General features: G+C 37.5%; 1 protein-coding gene across 1 annotated transcript in view; it reads right to left on the reverse strand.

The window, feature by feature from the left end:
* Positions 1-5324: 5324 nt before the first annotated feature.
* The window catches only part of LOC124616098 (alpha-catulin), a 185853-nt gene continuing 173888 nt past the window's right edge, over positions 5325-17289 (reverse strand). The window contains exon 10 of the mRNA XM_047144355.1: positions 5325-6152. Coding sequence (XP_047000311.1) covers positions 6015-6152 — 138 coding nt within the window. The 3' untranslated portion in view covers positions 5325-6014. The remainder of the gene's footprint in view (positions 6153-17289) is intronic.

Here is a 17289-nt window from a genome sequence, read left to right on the forward strand (position 1 = left end):
TATGCAGTCTTAACAGTCCTTGAGCAAAACATCCATTCACTTACAAAGAAACCTCAATGATTCAAACTTTGGCATTGTTAAACCATAATAGCATGTATCATAGGGCACAGGTAAAGACAAATCAAAATTTAGGCCTATTATGCATATGCTGTAAGGCTTCTCTAAGAAAGGAGAAGTAACTGTTTGAAGTTAGAAATGATCTTTCCTCAGCTTGCTAAGTCAGTTACTTTGAAAGGGCAGCTATTAAATTAGCAGTTCATACATGCAAGAAATTAATTGAAAAATGTTTTATCTAGAGATGTTATCACAGGGAATTACTGATTCAGTCAGTACTATATTTTTTTGTACTCATGGCATATCGTAACTGGTGAACACTGCAAAACCAGCACTAAAACTATGGTGTTATCCAAATATACACAACAATAATAGTGCCATATGTACAAAAGTTACTACAGTCAAGTTATAAAGTTGAAATTATATTCAGAAGAGCCTACTAAAACAAAGGTTTGCAAAAAAAATTAAAAATCCAAAATGTTTAATACTGTCACAAGAGCATCAGAATAAAGTTGGGACGATATATAAGCATGAAGAAGTGAATGACAAATTTCTGAAGTACAAATTTTCAAAAGGCTTTTTTTTAATGTTCTGTTTTCAGTTGAATAAAAAACTATTCATCATTTATAAATCCTAAAGTTTTATCAAAATTACACAAAAATATAAAGAAGAAAATCACTAAAAAATAAAAAACATTTATAATTCAGAAAACAACAAAGAAATCTGGAATGTAATGATGGAAACAAGAAAGGAGAATTAAATTATAACAAAAAATATATCAAAACAAGGGTAGAATCATGTCTGGTTCACTGAAGTTAATCTGTAGTACTGCAACATAGTTCCAAAAAGTCCCACATACAGACACAACACCTAGAAAAAATAAAGCAGCAAACAAGAGCTCATTATGAGAACATTAATCTGGCTGTGTGGACAGTCTGTGTGCTGGGTGAATTAATCAATAGATAGCATGGAAGATTATTTAGAGATATAACGATGAGCTGATTTTACCTACAGTGTGCAAATATGGTCTCATTTTTACTCGTGAAATACAGTGTTTAAGTCACAGAAAATTTAATCTCTGTCATCATCATTGTCCAAAATAACAGAATCAGTGGAACAATAAGTTTACTATTATCACTAACATTTTTCGTCTGATATCAATAACAGTAAGGGTAATGCATAACCAAAATGTTTGTCATTAAAGTAAAAGATGGACTAATTAACTTTTTAAATGAACATAACCATCTCTGTAAACTGATAGAGGCACAATACTAGTCATACTAGAATTATAAAGATTGTACTTGAGGCACTGAATATAACCGGCTGTATAAAGAATATGCTGCAGGTAATAAGAATATCTTATGTCTGCTAAATTAAGGATACTTGGTAACTCCCATAAATCAAATTAGAGTTGTACCAATGCAAATATCAACATTTTTGTGATTAGTATGTCTTGCATTTACACTATTTGTAGCTATGGGCTTATTTTTTTGGGATACCGTAAACAAAAGAAGAAGAAATTTTTTTAAGTGAGAGAAATGAATCTCACTGTAAGGACCCATTTAAAAAGTTATACACCAAAAAATTGGGATCAAACAATACTCAGCTGCAGATGAATGACCAGCTGCACAAGGGCACACTAAACAATCTCGCAAACTTTTGAGCCTTCCTTGTTATAGTGTAAACAAGGCCCTATCCTCCCCCCTCCTCACCATCAACACGCACACTTACTTCTGCAAAAGAAGTATTTGTGAGTGTTGTGTGGTTTTTCTCATTCTTTAAAGTATGCTTATTTGTCACACAATTGACCAACAAATGACCAGTTGCCTGTCCTTGATTTTTATTCATTATTTCCTGGTTTGTTATTAGAAATGTTAGGTACAGAATCTTAACTATATCAACCAAACTGCAATCTACATTAAGAAAAGAAAAACATATCAATGCATACAATTATACATGAATATAATAGAGGGAAACATTCCACGTGGGAAAAATATATCTAAAAACAAAGATGATGTGACTTACCAAAAGAAAGCGCTGGCAGGTCGATAGACACACAAACAAACACAAACAAAACATACACACAAAATTCAAGCTTTTGCAACCAACGGTTGCTTCGTCAGGAAAGAGCGAAGGAGAGGGGAAGACGAAAGGATGTGGGTTTTAAGGGAGAGGGTAAGGCAAATTGCCTTCGAATATGTCTGCTTGTGTCTGTATATGTGTGGATGGATATGTGTGTGTGTGTGCGAGTGTATACCCGTCCTTTTTTCCCCCTAAGGTGAGTCTTTCCGCTCTCGGGATTGGAATGACTCCTTACCCTCCCCCTTAAAACCCACATTCTTTCGTCTTTCCCTCTCCTTCCCTCTTTCCTGACGAAGCAACCGTTGGCTGCGAAAGCTTGAATTGTGTGTGTATGTTTGTGTTTGTTTGTGTGTGTATCGAACTGCCAGCGCTTTCTTTTGGTAAGTCACATCATCTTTGTTTTTAGACATAAAATTATACATATTTCCAAAACAGATTAAAGATGAATTAGGTTCCTTAAGAAAATTTTGTGTTAAAACTCCAAGGTATTGCAATGAATTACATATTACAGATGAAAACCACTCATCAAAATCCAGAATTACACTGATCTTTCATGTCCAGACACCAGCAGCCTAGTACACCCAGGATGTAACAGAAACATCGTGAACCTCATTTCCCTCTTGTTATGAAGAAATGGTGTAATATCTTAAATTTTTGTTCTGTCAATTTCATTACTTGAGTAAGAGAGAGTAGTTTTGATGCATACTCGGTACACAATGTGCTCAACCTGCAGAATGACTAAAATAACAATTTCAAACAATGGAAACACCAGGTAGGAATATCAACAATGTAGCAAAAGATAGATCGCTACCTGCTGTAAAGACGACAAATCAAGTTACAGACAGGGACAATTAAAATACACTTATGTAAAGCTTTCAGCCACAGCCTTTATTAGTAAAGAGAGACACATGTCATTTACACACCCAAGCAGGCACACCTCACACACATATGATCGCCAAGTCAAGCATCTCCGGCTTTGGTGGAGTTAGTGGCCGTGTGTGCATGAGGTGTGCCTGCTTGTGTGTATGAATGGTGTGTGTCTCCCTTTATTGATGAAGGCTGTGGTCAAAAGCTTTATATAATTGTCTTTTAATTGTGCATGTCTGCAACTTGACGTGTCTTCTTTTTTGACGTGTCTTCTTTAAGGTAGGTGGCAATCTGTCTTTTCCTACATTCTTAAAATAATAATTTTCTCTTTTGTTACTACAGTTTTGTTAATCTTCATTGAGGACACACAAACTAATCATATACACAGTACTGTACATCTCCATAAAGAATACTGCCACATTTTGGTCAGACAGAAAAAAATATATGATATGAGAAATGCAAGTCATTAATTTCTATGAAAATAAATTAAATACCTATACCTAATAAGTTTTTTATTATGTGAAATGACAGGCCTAATCTGATTTACTAGTTTCTCATTCAGATGATGTAGGAAACAGTAGTTAATCATTTAAAGGGAAATTCCATAAAAAATATGATGCTAAGTATGAGTATTAACAGCTAACTAAATAAAAAATTCACATCCAGTGAGAAACTGTGCAAACTCATAATGTTTCTGTTCCATTTGTATAGTTGTTAGTAAAAACTGTGTGTTTTCATTCCACTGTTGAATGTGTATGCCAGACTAGCAGATATGTCGAAATGTATTCAAAGAAATGGACATGACAACAGATGTATATTTAGCTACCATTGATTACCCAACATTACGGCATGAAAAACAAGGATGCAACAGATAGAAGTAATGAATATAGAAACAAGAGCATTGAGCCATGATAAAACTGCCAGACACAGCCATATGAACGAAAAGTGTGGTTAATACTATCCTGCAGATTTGTAATGAGGGGTGTGTTTGACAACACTACACAACTTACAGCAAAAATTGCAACATAAATTTTTCTTTTGAAGCCCTCATAATGCATTAGTTCACACAAAAGAGAATTTTTATCTATAAATTAATTCTGATGCTGCTGCTGGTGGTGGTAGTAATAATTATAGCAGTAGTGGATGTTCATATTCCTGAACTAATTCTGTTGGCAATAGCCTGTGTCTCTAAACAATTTGTATGTCAACACACTGTTATCTAGTGCACAACACTCACTCCTAAGCGCACAGCTATTTATTGTCTTTAAGGCATCATGTTTATACTTCACTGGTCAGCTAATTACTGTTATGAATACCACAAGGGTACACAAGATTGTAGATGACTTCCTCACCTGATATGTAAAAACAATTTAATGCTGACACTGACAGCTTGCTACAGTTAAAGCTATTGTGGTTGTGTATAAATTGAGAAAAAATGTTTATAAATTCAAATAAATCTCCCACACAAAAATGTCATAGTTTGCAGGCACAGTTATAACTTTTGTCAGCTGATATTCACAGAGACACATGAAAATGCTTGGTTCCTCTCCATATCAGCACACAATATCAAATAACGAACAACAGCAACTTCACATCCTGCTGCTGCACAAGTGGAATGTTAAGAAGCTCATGCTTTCTTAAACCTAAAACAGCCTCTGCAAGGTATCATGTAGAAGTAATACTTAACATCATTGCCCATCATGTAACAGCCAGATGAACTAACATGCTTGTGAGACTACTTCATTTCCTCACAATGTTACTGGCTTTCCATTGTTATATAATGATTCACTGATCTTATTGCATTGCCTTACACTTGCAGTCTGACTAGCAAATGTGTGCTGGAGATCATTTATTGCTTTACTGCTAGTTTTCTTTTTCGTTTTGTCGCATACCAGGTAAGAGAAATACTGCAAAGGATGAAATGCACTCACATGAGTAATAAAGCATTACCACAAGGAGCACATTACTAGCTATAACGTATAAATACAATGCATATATATAATTGAATACTCATACAATAACTGGATTACAACAGTCTAAAAACAACTGTACAATTCACTTACAATTCAGTCAAATAACCTCACTGCACACTTTGTGAAGTTCCCTATAGCAATGTAAATCTCATTCAATGAAGACAAAACTCCTAGTCTTTTATTTTTCACTTAATGTTATTTGATGTTTAGGAACAGGTCACCACACCAAATATATGATGGTGTAGCACAATATACGATTAAACACTGGTCTAGTATAAAAATACATTTACAACATTTAAATAATAAGACATAATAATCACAGTTACAAACTATGTAATGGTCAACAGATAACACGGTGAAAATGAAACCTATTTATTGCAGGGATTCATTAACAATACTGAAATTTATAGAAGAGGAGACTTATCACAGATGACTCATGTAATTTGTACAAAAAAATTTCTTTCTACTGGGCAAAACGAACAACAAAGTAAGAACTCACACACAAATTTCATTGGAGATTCCCTTAAAAGAACTAGAACTAGAGGTATGGGATACGGATAGGGATGGGCGTTGGGGGAAACAGAGAGGTACAGAGGGCTTGCTTATCAAAAACATAAGCAAATGAAGTCATCCTTGCATAAAAAAGTATACAAGTTTCAGGGGTGATACCAAACACTATATCAAAGGCAGAGAGATAGTTTCTGCCTTTAATGGAAGATGTCAAATGCCAAAACCTGAGAATGTAACATATACATTTTTGTCTCTTATCATGATGTAAGCCCACAGAAACAAATGTTCTTCATAGTCTCATATGTTAGCAACATCTACAAGTGCTTGCCAAGAATTGGCAATTTGATAATATCAGCTGGCTTAGTATTTCATCTGAAGGAGCAGTGCTGGCAGCAGGCTCCAGTCTCAGCCTCTCTTATGTACTGCCTGCTGATTTCCTTGGCAGGCCGCAGCAGGGCCTCAGAACAAAAGGAAAGACACCCTGGTACGGCGCGCGTCGCCCTTGGCCCTTCGGGCCATCCCGAACTGTCAGATGGAGGGATCGGAGCCAGGGGCACCACCCATCTTGCCTCCCTCACCCCCAGCTCCGGCCCCTGTCCCATCCTCGTCGCGGAATGGAGACCCGGATGTGCCACGGGAAGACAGGCCTCGGAAATCCAAGTTGTACTGCAACAAGAAATGGTATCTTATGTACTTCTCCTCAAGCAAATGCAAAGACATCTCATTACATTAATCAAGTAATACCACATATATGCAGCATGAAAATATTTAAGGAATTGTAAAAGAGCAATTGTGACAGTTGGTCCAGGTTAAAAAACACTTTATGCTACTGCAACTACTTGCATGAATTTTAAGTAGTTTTTGCACAGTGTGTGTCAAGCAAATGTAAAGTATGAAAAAGATTAGAAGATATTAATGGCGAGAAACAGATCAAATTATAGCACGTCATTATTCCATATGATAGTTATTATGCTCAAAAACAGTCAATCTATAAATATGGGTTAAGTAAGCCAAATATTAGTTACAGGATCCTGAAGAAACACTGTATCTACAGTCTCTGACAATGAGACATGCAATTTATCATCCTCCACAACTTTCATATGAAGAACAATACTTTTTTGTGTCTGCCAATCACCTAACGAAAGGGTATGGAAACAACATAAATATGTTCTTCTTCTTAGGTATATACATCCTAATTGGCAACAAAGCACAGTAATCAATTTTCCTCTTAACTTCTTTCAACAAAACATTCACATATTTACTTGCATATGACAGCAGTGTGTTAGATTATCAGCATTCTCTGAAATTTTTTATTTGTTTTTCTATCTCCAACTTGACTGTCACATGAGACATCAGACCAATGATAGCAAAAGATGATTACCACATTTGTCACTGTGAACTTTTACAATATCCTTGTAGTGATGGAACTAAAAAGCTTGGAAAAACAATGTGTCATCTGCTAATGTAGAAATAAAAATGATATAGTGGCTCCATGTACGTGAGAATTGCAAGAAAAGATGTAGAAGTTGAACATTTAGTGAAAGGTGAGAGTGAAATATTTTTCTTGAAGCTCTAGGGACAGAGTGAACATAGAAGAGCACTAATTTTGGACAGAATGTTCTTCTTTGTTGAGGCTCATCCTCTTGGCAAAAGAGTTTTTTTTTAGATTTCAGAGCACCAGTAGTCCACATGAGTATGATTTGCTCCACTTAACAGCAGAATTCACACATTATCATTCAAAATTTAAACACACTTGTTTGTCATATCCACAAATGTCTTCCTTTTCACTTCTGTCATCCCGCCAGAGTTCCACCTCCATATATTTATGCTTAATATATGTACTTTCATCTGTCAGTATCAAATATTATTCAGCAAGAGGTAAAGCTGCAATAACCTCAAATTTTGGGTTGAACACCACAGTGTTTTACTAGGCACAGTTCAATTATACACGGTATGCTATTGCTTTCCTATGACCTTTGAACTGACTTACCCAGATAGCGTTATGGGGATCAAGAGTTTAATATGGATTCAGAATCATGGAGAAAATTGGCATTTTTCACATGAACAAAAATTATCAGAGGTGAAAGAAGTGAAAAGTGACTAGGACTGAGTGGAGACTGAACTGGAGATCTTTCGCACTTTATCACTGTCAAAAATTTTACATCTGCTGAACTTCAAAATGTCAAATTATACAAAAACAAGGATTATTCATATAAAATGAAAAATGTAATTTAAAATTATACAAGCAAGCATAACATTTTTGTTAGTTTTCAAAAGACAGCTCTTTAAACACTTAGAAACACTTAGGAGATTTATGCTACGTGACTAAACACGCACACACTTCAAGCAATAAGGGAAGATTTACACTAAACTTTTCACAGACATTAACACTAGTCACACATTATTAAAACACACACACACACACACACACACACACACACACACACACACGTATGACAACACAGAAGACAGCAAGCAATTACACAAACAAGCATGCACTGTGGGCCGTACATGTTGTTCTTGTGTCCTGTCACCTGGGAAGAGAAGAATAAGGGTTCCCAATGAAACGCATCATAGCCTGAGGACTCAGGAATCCAGGAATGTGATGATCAGCTAGTGCCCAGCTGCTGATTTCAACTCGCTGTGGCATGTACAGAGAAAACTGAAAAGTAAAACTCTTCACTAAAGTGCTTACAAATCTACATCCATTCAAACAAAAAGTTGTAGAAATTTCTTGAGACATTACATTATCTTACCTGCAAAACAAAATATACTGATTTTAACTGTACAATATGTCCTAACTAACTTGCAATTACAGACTGAGATTTAATCAGTTAAAATAAGCTGGAACATCTTTCATTCATTTGCACTTCAAATGATGATGGTTCTGCACAGACTTTTAAGACAGTGACACTGCACCAGAAATCTGAATAATTTATAAGTCATGCGCAACAGATGGCTGTAAATTACTTGTATATTTTAAACATTGTTTTACGTAAAATCTGATATGGGAGAGATTAGCACACTACACACTATGAAAGGAAGTAAGAAGAAATAGATATACAATAAAATGTGCGCAAAGACACAGGAAGAATAGAAATAACAAGTCATGTGTATAGTATACTGTGGAACATGGTAAATGTGGATGAAAGGAAATGTTATTAGGTATCAAAGTAGGAGAAAGATGGTTAAACGAAGAAGAAGAAGAATAATCCAGTATAATAACTATGACTTAATAACCTAAGAAGAAAGATATGACATAGTATCAGTATTAATATGGTTAGAACATAAGAAAGCAGGTAGCACAAATTTGTAGGTTAGTAAAGGCAAACTTTTACTTTGTTAATCAGCCTGTGGAAACATTCAAACAATGTTTGCACATGAGTGTAGTTCACTGCCTCTCTTGACAACTTCAGGCAAAAACAGTGTAGCCTCACTTGAAGAATTTCTTTGTAATGTCCATTTCAGACAGCACTGAATGTGAAACAACTGCCAGGTGAATAGGGATATAATACCTTCACCATCTTTGGCTTTTGCACATTATGATCTGACATCTTCTGCACAGCCCTCTTTAGTTCAGTGTAACACAGAATTAGTGCAAGCTAACAAAACTTACGGCACTGAATCTATTGACAAGGGAACCTGCCCATCGGACCCCCCTCAGATTTAGTTATAAGTTGGCACAGTGGATAGGCCTTGAAAATCTGAACACATATCAATCGAGAAAATAGGAAGAAGTTGTGTGGAACAGTGAAAAAAATTAGTAAAATATACAAACTGAGTAGTCCATGCTCAAGGTATACAACATCAAGGAGATTGAGAGCTCAAGAGTGCTGTGGTCCCGTGGTTAGCGTGAGTAGCTAGTAAACGAGAGGTCCTTGGTTCAAGTCTTCCCTCAAGTGAAAATTTTACTTTCTTTATTTTCCCAAAGTTATGATCTGTCCGTTCGTTCAATGACGTCTCTGTTCACTGCAATAAGTTTAGTGTCTGTGTTTTGCGACCGCACCGCAAAACCGTGCGATTAGTAGACGAAATGACGTGCCTCTCCCATGGGAACCGAAAACATTTGATTGCAAGGTCATAGGTCAACCGATTCCTCCACGGGAAAACACGTCTGATATATTCTATACGACACTAGTGACGGCATGTGCGTCACATGACAGGAATATGTTGTCGACCCACCTAACTTGTACACTTGGCGAATGGGTAAAAAGAGTCTTCTACCTTGCCCGATTTAGGTTTTCTTGTGGATGTGATAATCACTCCCAAAAAAGTGATGAAAACATAAGAGTTTTTCACATAAACTGAAAACAAAAAATTAAAGTTTTCACTCGAGGGAAGACTTCAACCTAGGACCTCTCGTTCCGTAGCTGCCCTCGCTAACCACGGGACCACGATGCTCCTTGACTCCCAGTGTCCTTGATGTTGCCTATCTTCACATGGACTACTCAGTTTGTATAATTTACTAATTTTTTTCATAGTTCCACACAACTTCTTCCTGTTTTCTCGATTGATCTGTGTTCAGTTTTTCAAGGCCTATCCACTGTGCCAACTTATAACTAAATCTGAGGGGGGTGCGATGGGGAGGTTCCCTTGTGAGTGTAATAACTGGATTACTACATTTCTTTTGTCCTACAAGATAAACAGAGCATGCAAGGAATTATATCTCAATATTCTCTTTTTTTCATAACTCACATAATTTTACTTCTTTAGTTACAGGAGATACTGTAAGTCCAAATTAAAAAGAAACTGCCCTCTAAGTGTTGTTTCTTAAAGAAGTAATAAATATGTTTTATCTACATTATGAAAACATTTCCTTGAGTCTGCATTTGTAACGATGTACATTGCCAAAGGTGTCCTGCTTGTCCCAAAAATAGTCTGCTAAGTACCCACTCTGTTTCTTCTGTGGTTGTCTCACTATAGTAAGGTATACTAATAGAAGGCAATTGCCCTTACAAGACCTGACAATTATTTTGTTTTGATTCTGCAGCCTACACACCTCTGTCAACACAATTATCAGCTACATTAGATGTGGAAAGTCTCGTTAGCCACCTGTATGTGAATTATGAAGACTTTTTATGAATATATGTTGTAGGAAAATTATTGTTCAACGTAAATACTTTAATATTAAAGGAAACCACTCACCGAAAATCAGAAGCATTAAGCTGTTGATACACACACACACACACACACACACACACACACACACACACACACACAAAAGAAAGAAAACTTGCTAGTTTCTGGAGATATCTTTTGACGAGTTAGTGTGAAATATGCAAACAAACACACACACACACACACACACACACATACATACATACATATTCATAAACATGCCTACTCTCATATATTGTGCCAGCTAGACAACCTCACCGATACTGTTTTGCAGCATGTGGAGTGGTTGTGGTGTGGGTAGTGTCAGGTGGGAGTGGGAGAGGGAGGCAGGGGGAGATACTGAAGGTGGGTGGCTAGCGGTCTGGAGGGAGGCAGCTAGTTGCTGGCTAGGAATTCAGAAGAGAGGTGTGGCAAGTACATGGGCTGCCACAACTGTAGAGGACAGTGCAAAGTGGCACATGATGAAGGTAAGATGGGGACATGAACTGGGAGATGGAAACAGGATGGAAGAAGGGGAAACTGTTGCCTGGAGGGTGCAGGGACAGTGGGTCTCCTAAGACTGAGACCAGGACAATTGAGAGAGCAGAGGATTTCTTGTAAGGATAACTCTGATCTGCATAGTACAGAGAGGCTGGCGGTGGAAGGAACAATCCAGATGACTCAGGTTGTGAAGTAGCCATGGCTAGGTATTCAGGAAGGAAGGTGGCAGGTATGTGAACTGGCATGTCTGTATTGGCTGGTGGGAAGTGGCAAACACTGAAAGCAGTATGGGGTGAGAATTGGAACATCACATCCCAAGCCATCTGGATACTTCACTCTGCCACTAGCTTCTCTGAACTATGCTTATCCTTACAACACATTCTCCACTACTGTAATCACCCTGGTCTCAATCTTGGGTAACCCACTGTCATTGCAGCCTCCATCCAATGGTTTCCAATTCTTCTGTCCCGTCAACCCCTCCTAATTCAGGTCCACACATCGCCTTCAGTGTGTGACACTTTCCACTGACAGCTACAGTCATGCCAGCTCATGTATCTGCCACCCCTCCCTCTACATTCCTAACCAGCAAAGCAGCCATCCCCTCCAAGTCACCCACCACCCAGTCCCTAGTCCCTCTCCCACCCCCCTCACCCCTTACCCACCCTATCTAAAACTAGCCCACCACAACCAGTCCACCTACCACAAAATAGCATTGGCATGGTTAGTCTAGCTGGCACCATGCAGGAATAGAGGGAAACATTCCACACGGGAAAAATATATCTAAAAACAAAGATGATGTGACTTACCATACGAAAGTGCTGGCAGGTCGATAGAAACACAAACAGACACATACATACACACAAAATTCAAGCTTTCGCAACAAACTGTTGCCTCATCAGGAAAGAGGGAAGGAGAGGGAAAGACGAAAGGAAATGGGTTTTAAGGGAAAGGGTAAGGAGTCATCCCAATCCCGGGAGCGGAAAGACTTACCTTAGGGGGAAAAAAGGACGGGTATACACTCGCACACACACACACATATCCATCCACACATATACAGACACAAGCAGACATATATATATAAAAGCAGAAGTTTTGAGTTGTTGACTGGCACACATAAAAGAAAGAATACATGCTAGCTTTTGGAATTGTCCTTTGATGAGCTAGGAGCTAGAGTAAAAAACACACACACACACACACACACATATATATATATATATATATATATATATATATATATATATATATATATATATAAAAAACAAAGATGAGGTGACTTACCGAACAAAAGCGCTGGCAGGTCGATAGACACACAAACAAACACAAACATACACACAAAATTCAAGCTTTCGCAACAAACTGTTGCCTCATCAGGAAAGAGGGAAGGAGAGGGAAAGACGAAAGGAAGTGGTCTTTAAATATGTCTGCTTGTGTCTGTATGTGTGGATGGATATGTGCGTGTGCGCGAGTGTATACCTGTCCTTTTTTCCCCCTAAGGTAAGTCTTTCCGCTCCCGGGATTGGAATGACTCCTTACCCTCTCCCTTAAAACCCACTTCCTTTCGTCTTCCCCTCTCCTTCCCCCTTTCCTGATGAGGCAACAGTTTGTTGCGAAAGCTTGAATTGTGTGTGTATGTTTGTGTTTGTTTGTGTGTCTATCGACCTGCCAGCACTTTTGTTCGGTAAGTCACCTCATCTTTGTTTTTATATATAATTTTTCCCACGTGGAATGTTTCCTTCCATTATATATATATATATATATATATATATATATATATATATATATATATATATATATATATCTCTGTGTGTGTGTGTGTGTTTTTTACTCTAGCTCCTAGCTCATCAAAGGACAATTCCAAAAGCTAGCATGTATTCTTTCTTTTACGTGTGCCAGTCAACAACTCAAAACTTCTGCTTTTCAGTGAGTGGTCTTCTTTTTTGTGTATTCATGGTGTCTCAGATCCTTTTGGATCAAATTGAAACAGGTGATAGAAGGTCCAGAACTGATTATATTGATACAGAGAACCAACTAACAGAAATGCATATTTTGTGTGTTATGAGCATACACAGCATACACTGCATAACAACGACAATGCTCTTAGTAATCGTTCAAGTGATGACCGCTAGACTAAAAGCATGTATTGCATTGGTGCATGCAGTTCTGCTGCACTCTTGCAAAGATCCCAGGTGTCTGTTGAGCACTGGAACAGGCAACAGGTGATAAACAGTGTACACCTCTGCCCACTAACCAGACACTGTGTGCAGAACTTAGCTCATAGCATGTGAGTCATATGAAGACCACATGCATCACATTGGTGCACACACACCACTATCACTGGTGTCAGTAGTCCATTGCATCAGACAGCTGGTGAACAAGGCGAGGTGTGTTACTGTGTTCGTATGTTCGTCATGAGAGATAGCAGACATACATTTAATATATGGTGTGGCAGGATGATGTTTCTGTAAAGCAAATAAATGTACAGAGGACACTTACCCAACAGCTGTTATCCTAACGGGAAGAAGTTTATCTCTGTGGATATCAACTTGCAAGAGACAGTGACATTCACACCACAGAGAGCTGGCCAAAGTCCCCACCAAAGACATATCTGAACATCAGATTTGAGTAGATGGTTTTGGGTCATCTGGCCGATCACCCAGCAATGAACACCTGTCAACTTGCTAGAGAAATGCACACTTCAAGGGATACAGTGTGGAGAGTATTTGTGGAACATGTGTTATATCACTATCATAAAGGGCAGGTGCAAACACAGGGACCAACAGATTTTGAGCCCCGCATTCACTTCTGTCAATGGATTATCCACTGCAGTGCTGCAGTGTCACACTTCATACAGTTTTGATTCGGAGTGTATACAACCCCAGAGATCCAGGAAAAACCTGGGAATTTTGTCATCCAGGAGAAAATTGGGAAAAACCCGGGAATTTTTTAGAATTATGGGAATTTTTTGTTGTTTTAGTTTTCAGTTATATTTTTGTAATTTTGACTGGTAAGAACCAATACTCTAAAAAAGGATATTACTGTATCCACCTACTGCAGAATAATACTTTAGCATTAAAACATAAAAAAATAAATAAATAAATAAATGAAAATAAAACTTAAATTGCCAAGGAAATGCGCCATATACAATAACACAGTGCTCGTGCAAGCGTCTGCCAACAGGAAAATGTGTTAAAGGCTTTCAAAAGACTATGCAATATTTCATAACAACAAATTGCCTCCGATGAGCATGATGTCACAACTGTTTGTATTAGACTCCTTTAATCAGTTATGAGTGGGCTCATGCACACACACAATTGAGTCGCATACGAGTAGTACCTTTGCCTGCTTCTGGTTACAGAAATGTGGCTGTTGGCTGTGTAGCAGCAGTAGCAGCAACCAACCAAACAGTACGCGGAAAAATTTTATTGTTGCGCCCAAGCCACCAGATTCACGTGTGCACAGCAGGCCCGGATCTACTGGGGTGTGGAGACAAACCGGGGTATCTGAACCACGCGGAAATTTCAGGAGGAGGGGGAAAATTCATATTCTTGAAAGAAAAAAACCTTGTTACACAAAGCACCTAGCATCCAGCTCACATCGGTCTATCGATTATTCATATGATTTTTTTAGCACGTTCTAAGTTGATTTCTGAGTGAATTACAAGTTGATTTTTGAATGCATGCATAGTGTACATAATGTCTCTGCCAGGGGAATTCTCGTCACATCTAGAAATAAACTTTCCTGTGGACAGAACAGGACGGGGCTATATGAGCTGAACAGAATAAAGCCAAACCGGTGAATGCCAACTACTTCTTGTTTATGTGGTTGATTTGGTTTGCGAATGTTCAGCATTGTTTTAATTACTTGTGAAATCCATAGATTCAGACTACCAGAGTGGAAATGAATGACTAACAGGAATAACAGATAAGAAAGATTACAAGTCATCTTCTCAGTGTATCCAAGAAAGTGAAATGTTGACAGAAAAGTTTTGGCGAGATTGCTACACTAGACAGCGCTAGTTGTAGTCCCTGGCTAGCAGCTGCTTAAGTTCCATTCTGGGAGTAGCACAGAAAACACATTGTACAAACATGTAATAACGCCTAACCGGAGAATAATCGCTGGACAACTAAACCGGTGATTGTGGCAGGTTTAGTAAAGTTAACCAGAGAATGAGTTTTGACAGTGGTACAAATAGTTACAGAATTAGTGATGACAAGACTGTTTGTTAGAACAAGGAAGGAGAAGAAATGGGGGCATCACACAAATTATGGAAGAATATGATGATTCCAAATTTATATAAAAATTTCAGTCTACTACTTTTCGGTCTTGTGCATGAGAAACTGGAGCATACGAATGAAATGTGAAAATATTTCCTAATTAAAGCTTTTTGCTTGTAGTAGGCTAAATAGGTATTTCATATTGGTACTTCGTGAACTATATTCTGTCGTATTATAAAAATGATCATTATTCCCAAAACAGTCTCACTTATTTGGTGTGTTCAATTTCTGCAATATTAGAAAGGCCTATTTTGTTTTATCCAGCACACAATGACAAAATAGATGTAATCAGATCAAGAAATCACACCAGACTTGGGTACTATTTGTATTAACAGCTTTTTCAGTATTAGACAATGACATTTCTATATTTCATGTAGCAAAACTTTTGACGAACTTCGACAAGGTAACAGTTCTTTCACAGAAAGGAAACCACGTCATGTAAAGCTGTAGCAAGATTAGAGAGAAAAATAGCTAGGACCTAAGGATTGAAGAAATGTGTACTGTCATACCTGTCTCTTGTCTTTACTGGTTTTAGGTATCCTATATTTAGTTTTATGTCACACAGAAGAGCAAGTTTTTTTGCTTATAGGCAATAAAGAGTCCAGATTTTCTGAAGAGTTCTTGTTCTCCTGGTTGCAACCAATCCTATCTAGTATTAATTGCAAGGTTTGTGTCTTACATTTCCTTGAAGATATATGTTGTATGTATCAGACTCTTCAGAAAGATGTGTGCTACAAAGTGAACTTGTTTTTGAAAAGTCTTTTAATGTTCTGATGCGCAGAGCAATCTGAGTCGTAGTGGGATGGGGGTAGTCTCCATGTGACCCGTGTTTACATTTAGCAATTTTTCTGTTTCCTCTTCGTTTACTGCTCTCATGTCAAATGAAAACAAGACGGATTTCTGTGGCTGGGAGATACCAAGTGAATTAAAATACATTTACATAATTATGGAATGCTAAAGTATGTTACTAGTTTCAGATTATATTTTATTTCCACCTTTCACACAGTCAAGCATTAATCGCCTTGCAGAACAATAAAGTTATTTTTGTTGGTTTGCTAAAGAAATTTGGCTTTTATTAAGCTTTCCTGCTTAGGCAGTCAATTTATTTGAAACAAAGTGTTTTACTCCACACTATTGGCTAGTTTCAACTGTTCTCCGCATTCCAAGTGCATGTTTTCATCTTCTATCACGTATGGCATTACGCCATATTAAAGAACCAAACATGAAATAATACAGTACTGGTATTCCTGGAAGATTTACGGCCCAAAAACCACCTCGAAAAGCTTCATATCAGGTCGAGGCCTACGTCATTGGGAATCTGGACATATGAATGTGCACTGTAAGGTGAACTATGCATTTTAGTATGGTTCATGAAATCCTGACACTCTTTGAGTATCCTATAATGTCTTGTTTCTTTTATGACATGATGTAAGATCTTTTAATACGGGCTTCCTACGTCACCGTTGCTGCGCAAGCGTGGTGACGCCTCTTATCTGGTGCTCTCTGGCAACTGCTGAAATGAATCTATTTATAACAGGTCGCAGGAAAATATTGCAAATTGTTGTTCAAGAAGCATTATTTTCAAAGTAAACTTCCTTTTATGTAAGATGAACTACGTGAGAGAATGTACAATGAATTTCTTAAATCAGACAGCGTTTGCTCTCTTTTAAAAATCAACTCTTTGATGACGAGCCATTTAGAAGAATTTCAAGCCCAGAAGATCAGAGATTTATGTCGGTATTAAAAATTTTACTGGTTTATTTGTGTGATGTATCTTAAAATGTAACATGCACTAAACAGATCAACACTATATGTGAAAGCTTAGCTTCTCTTGTCGCTTATTAATCTTCAAGACAAATGTTATATGCAAAAGCTTTGCTTTTCTTGTAGCAACACTATGTATATTAATTTAAACCATTAACTTTTCCTGT

This window comes from Schistocerca americana, chromosome 5 (assembly GCF_021461395.2).
Source record: "Schistocerca americana isolate TAMUIC-IGC-003095 chromosome 5, iqSchAmer2.1, whole genome shotgun sequence".
Taxonomy (NCBI): Eukaryota; Metazoa; Arthropoda; class Insecta; order Orthoptera; family Acrididae; genus Schistocerca; species Schistocerca americana.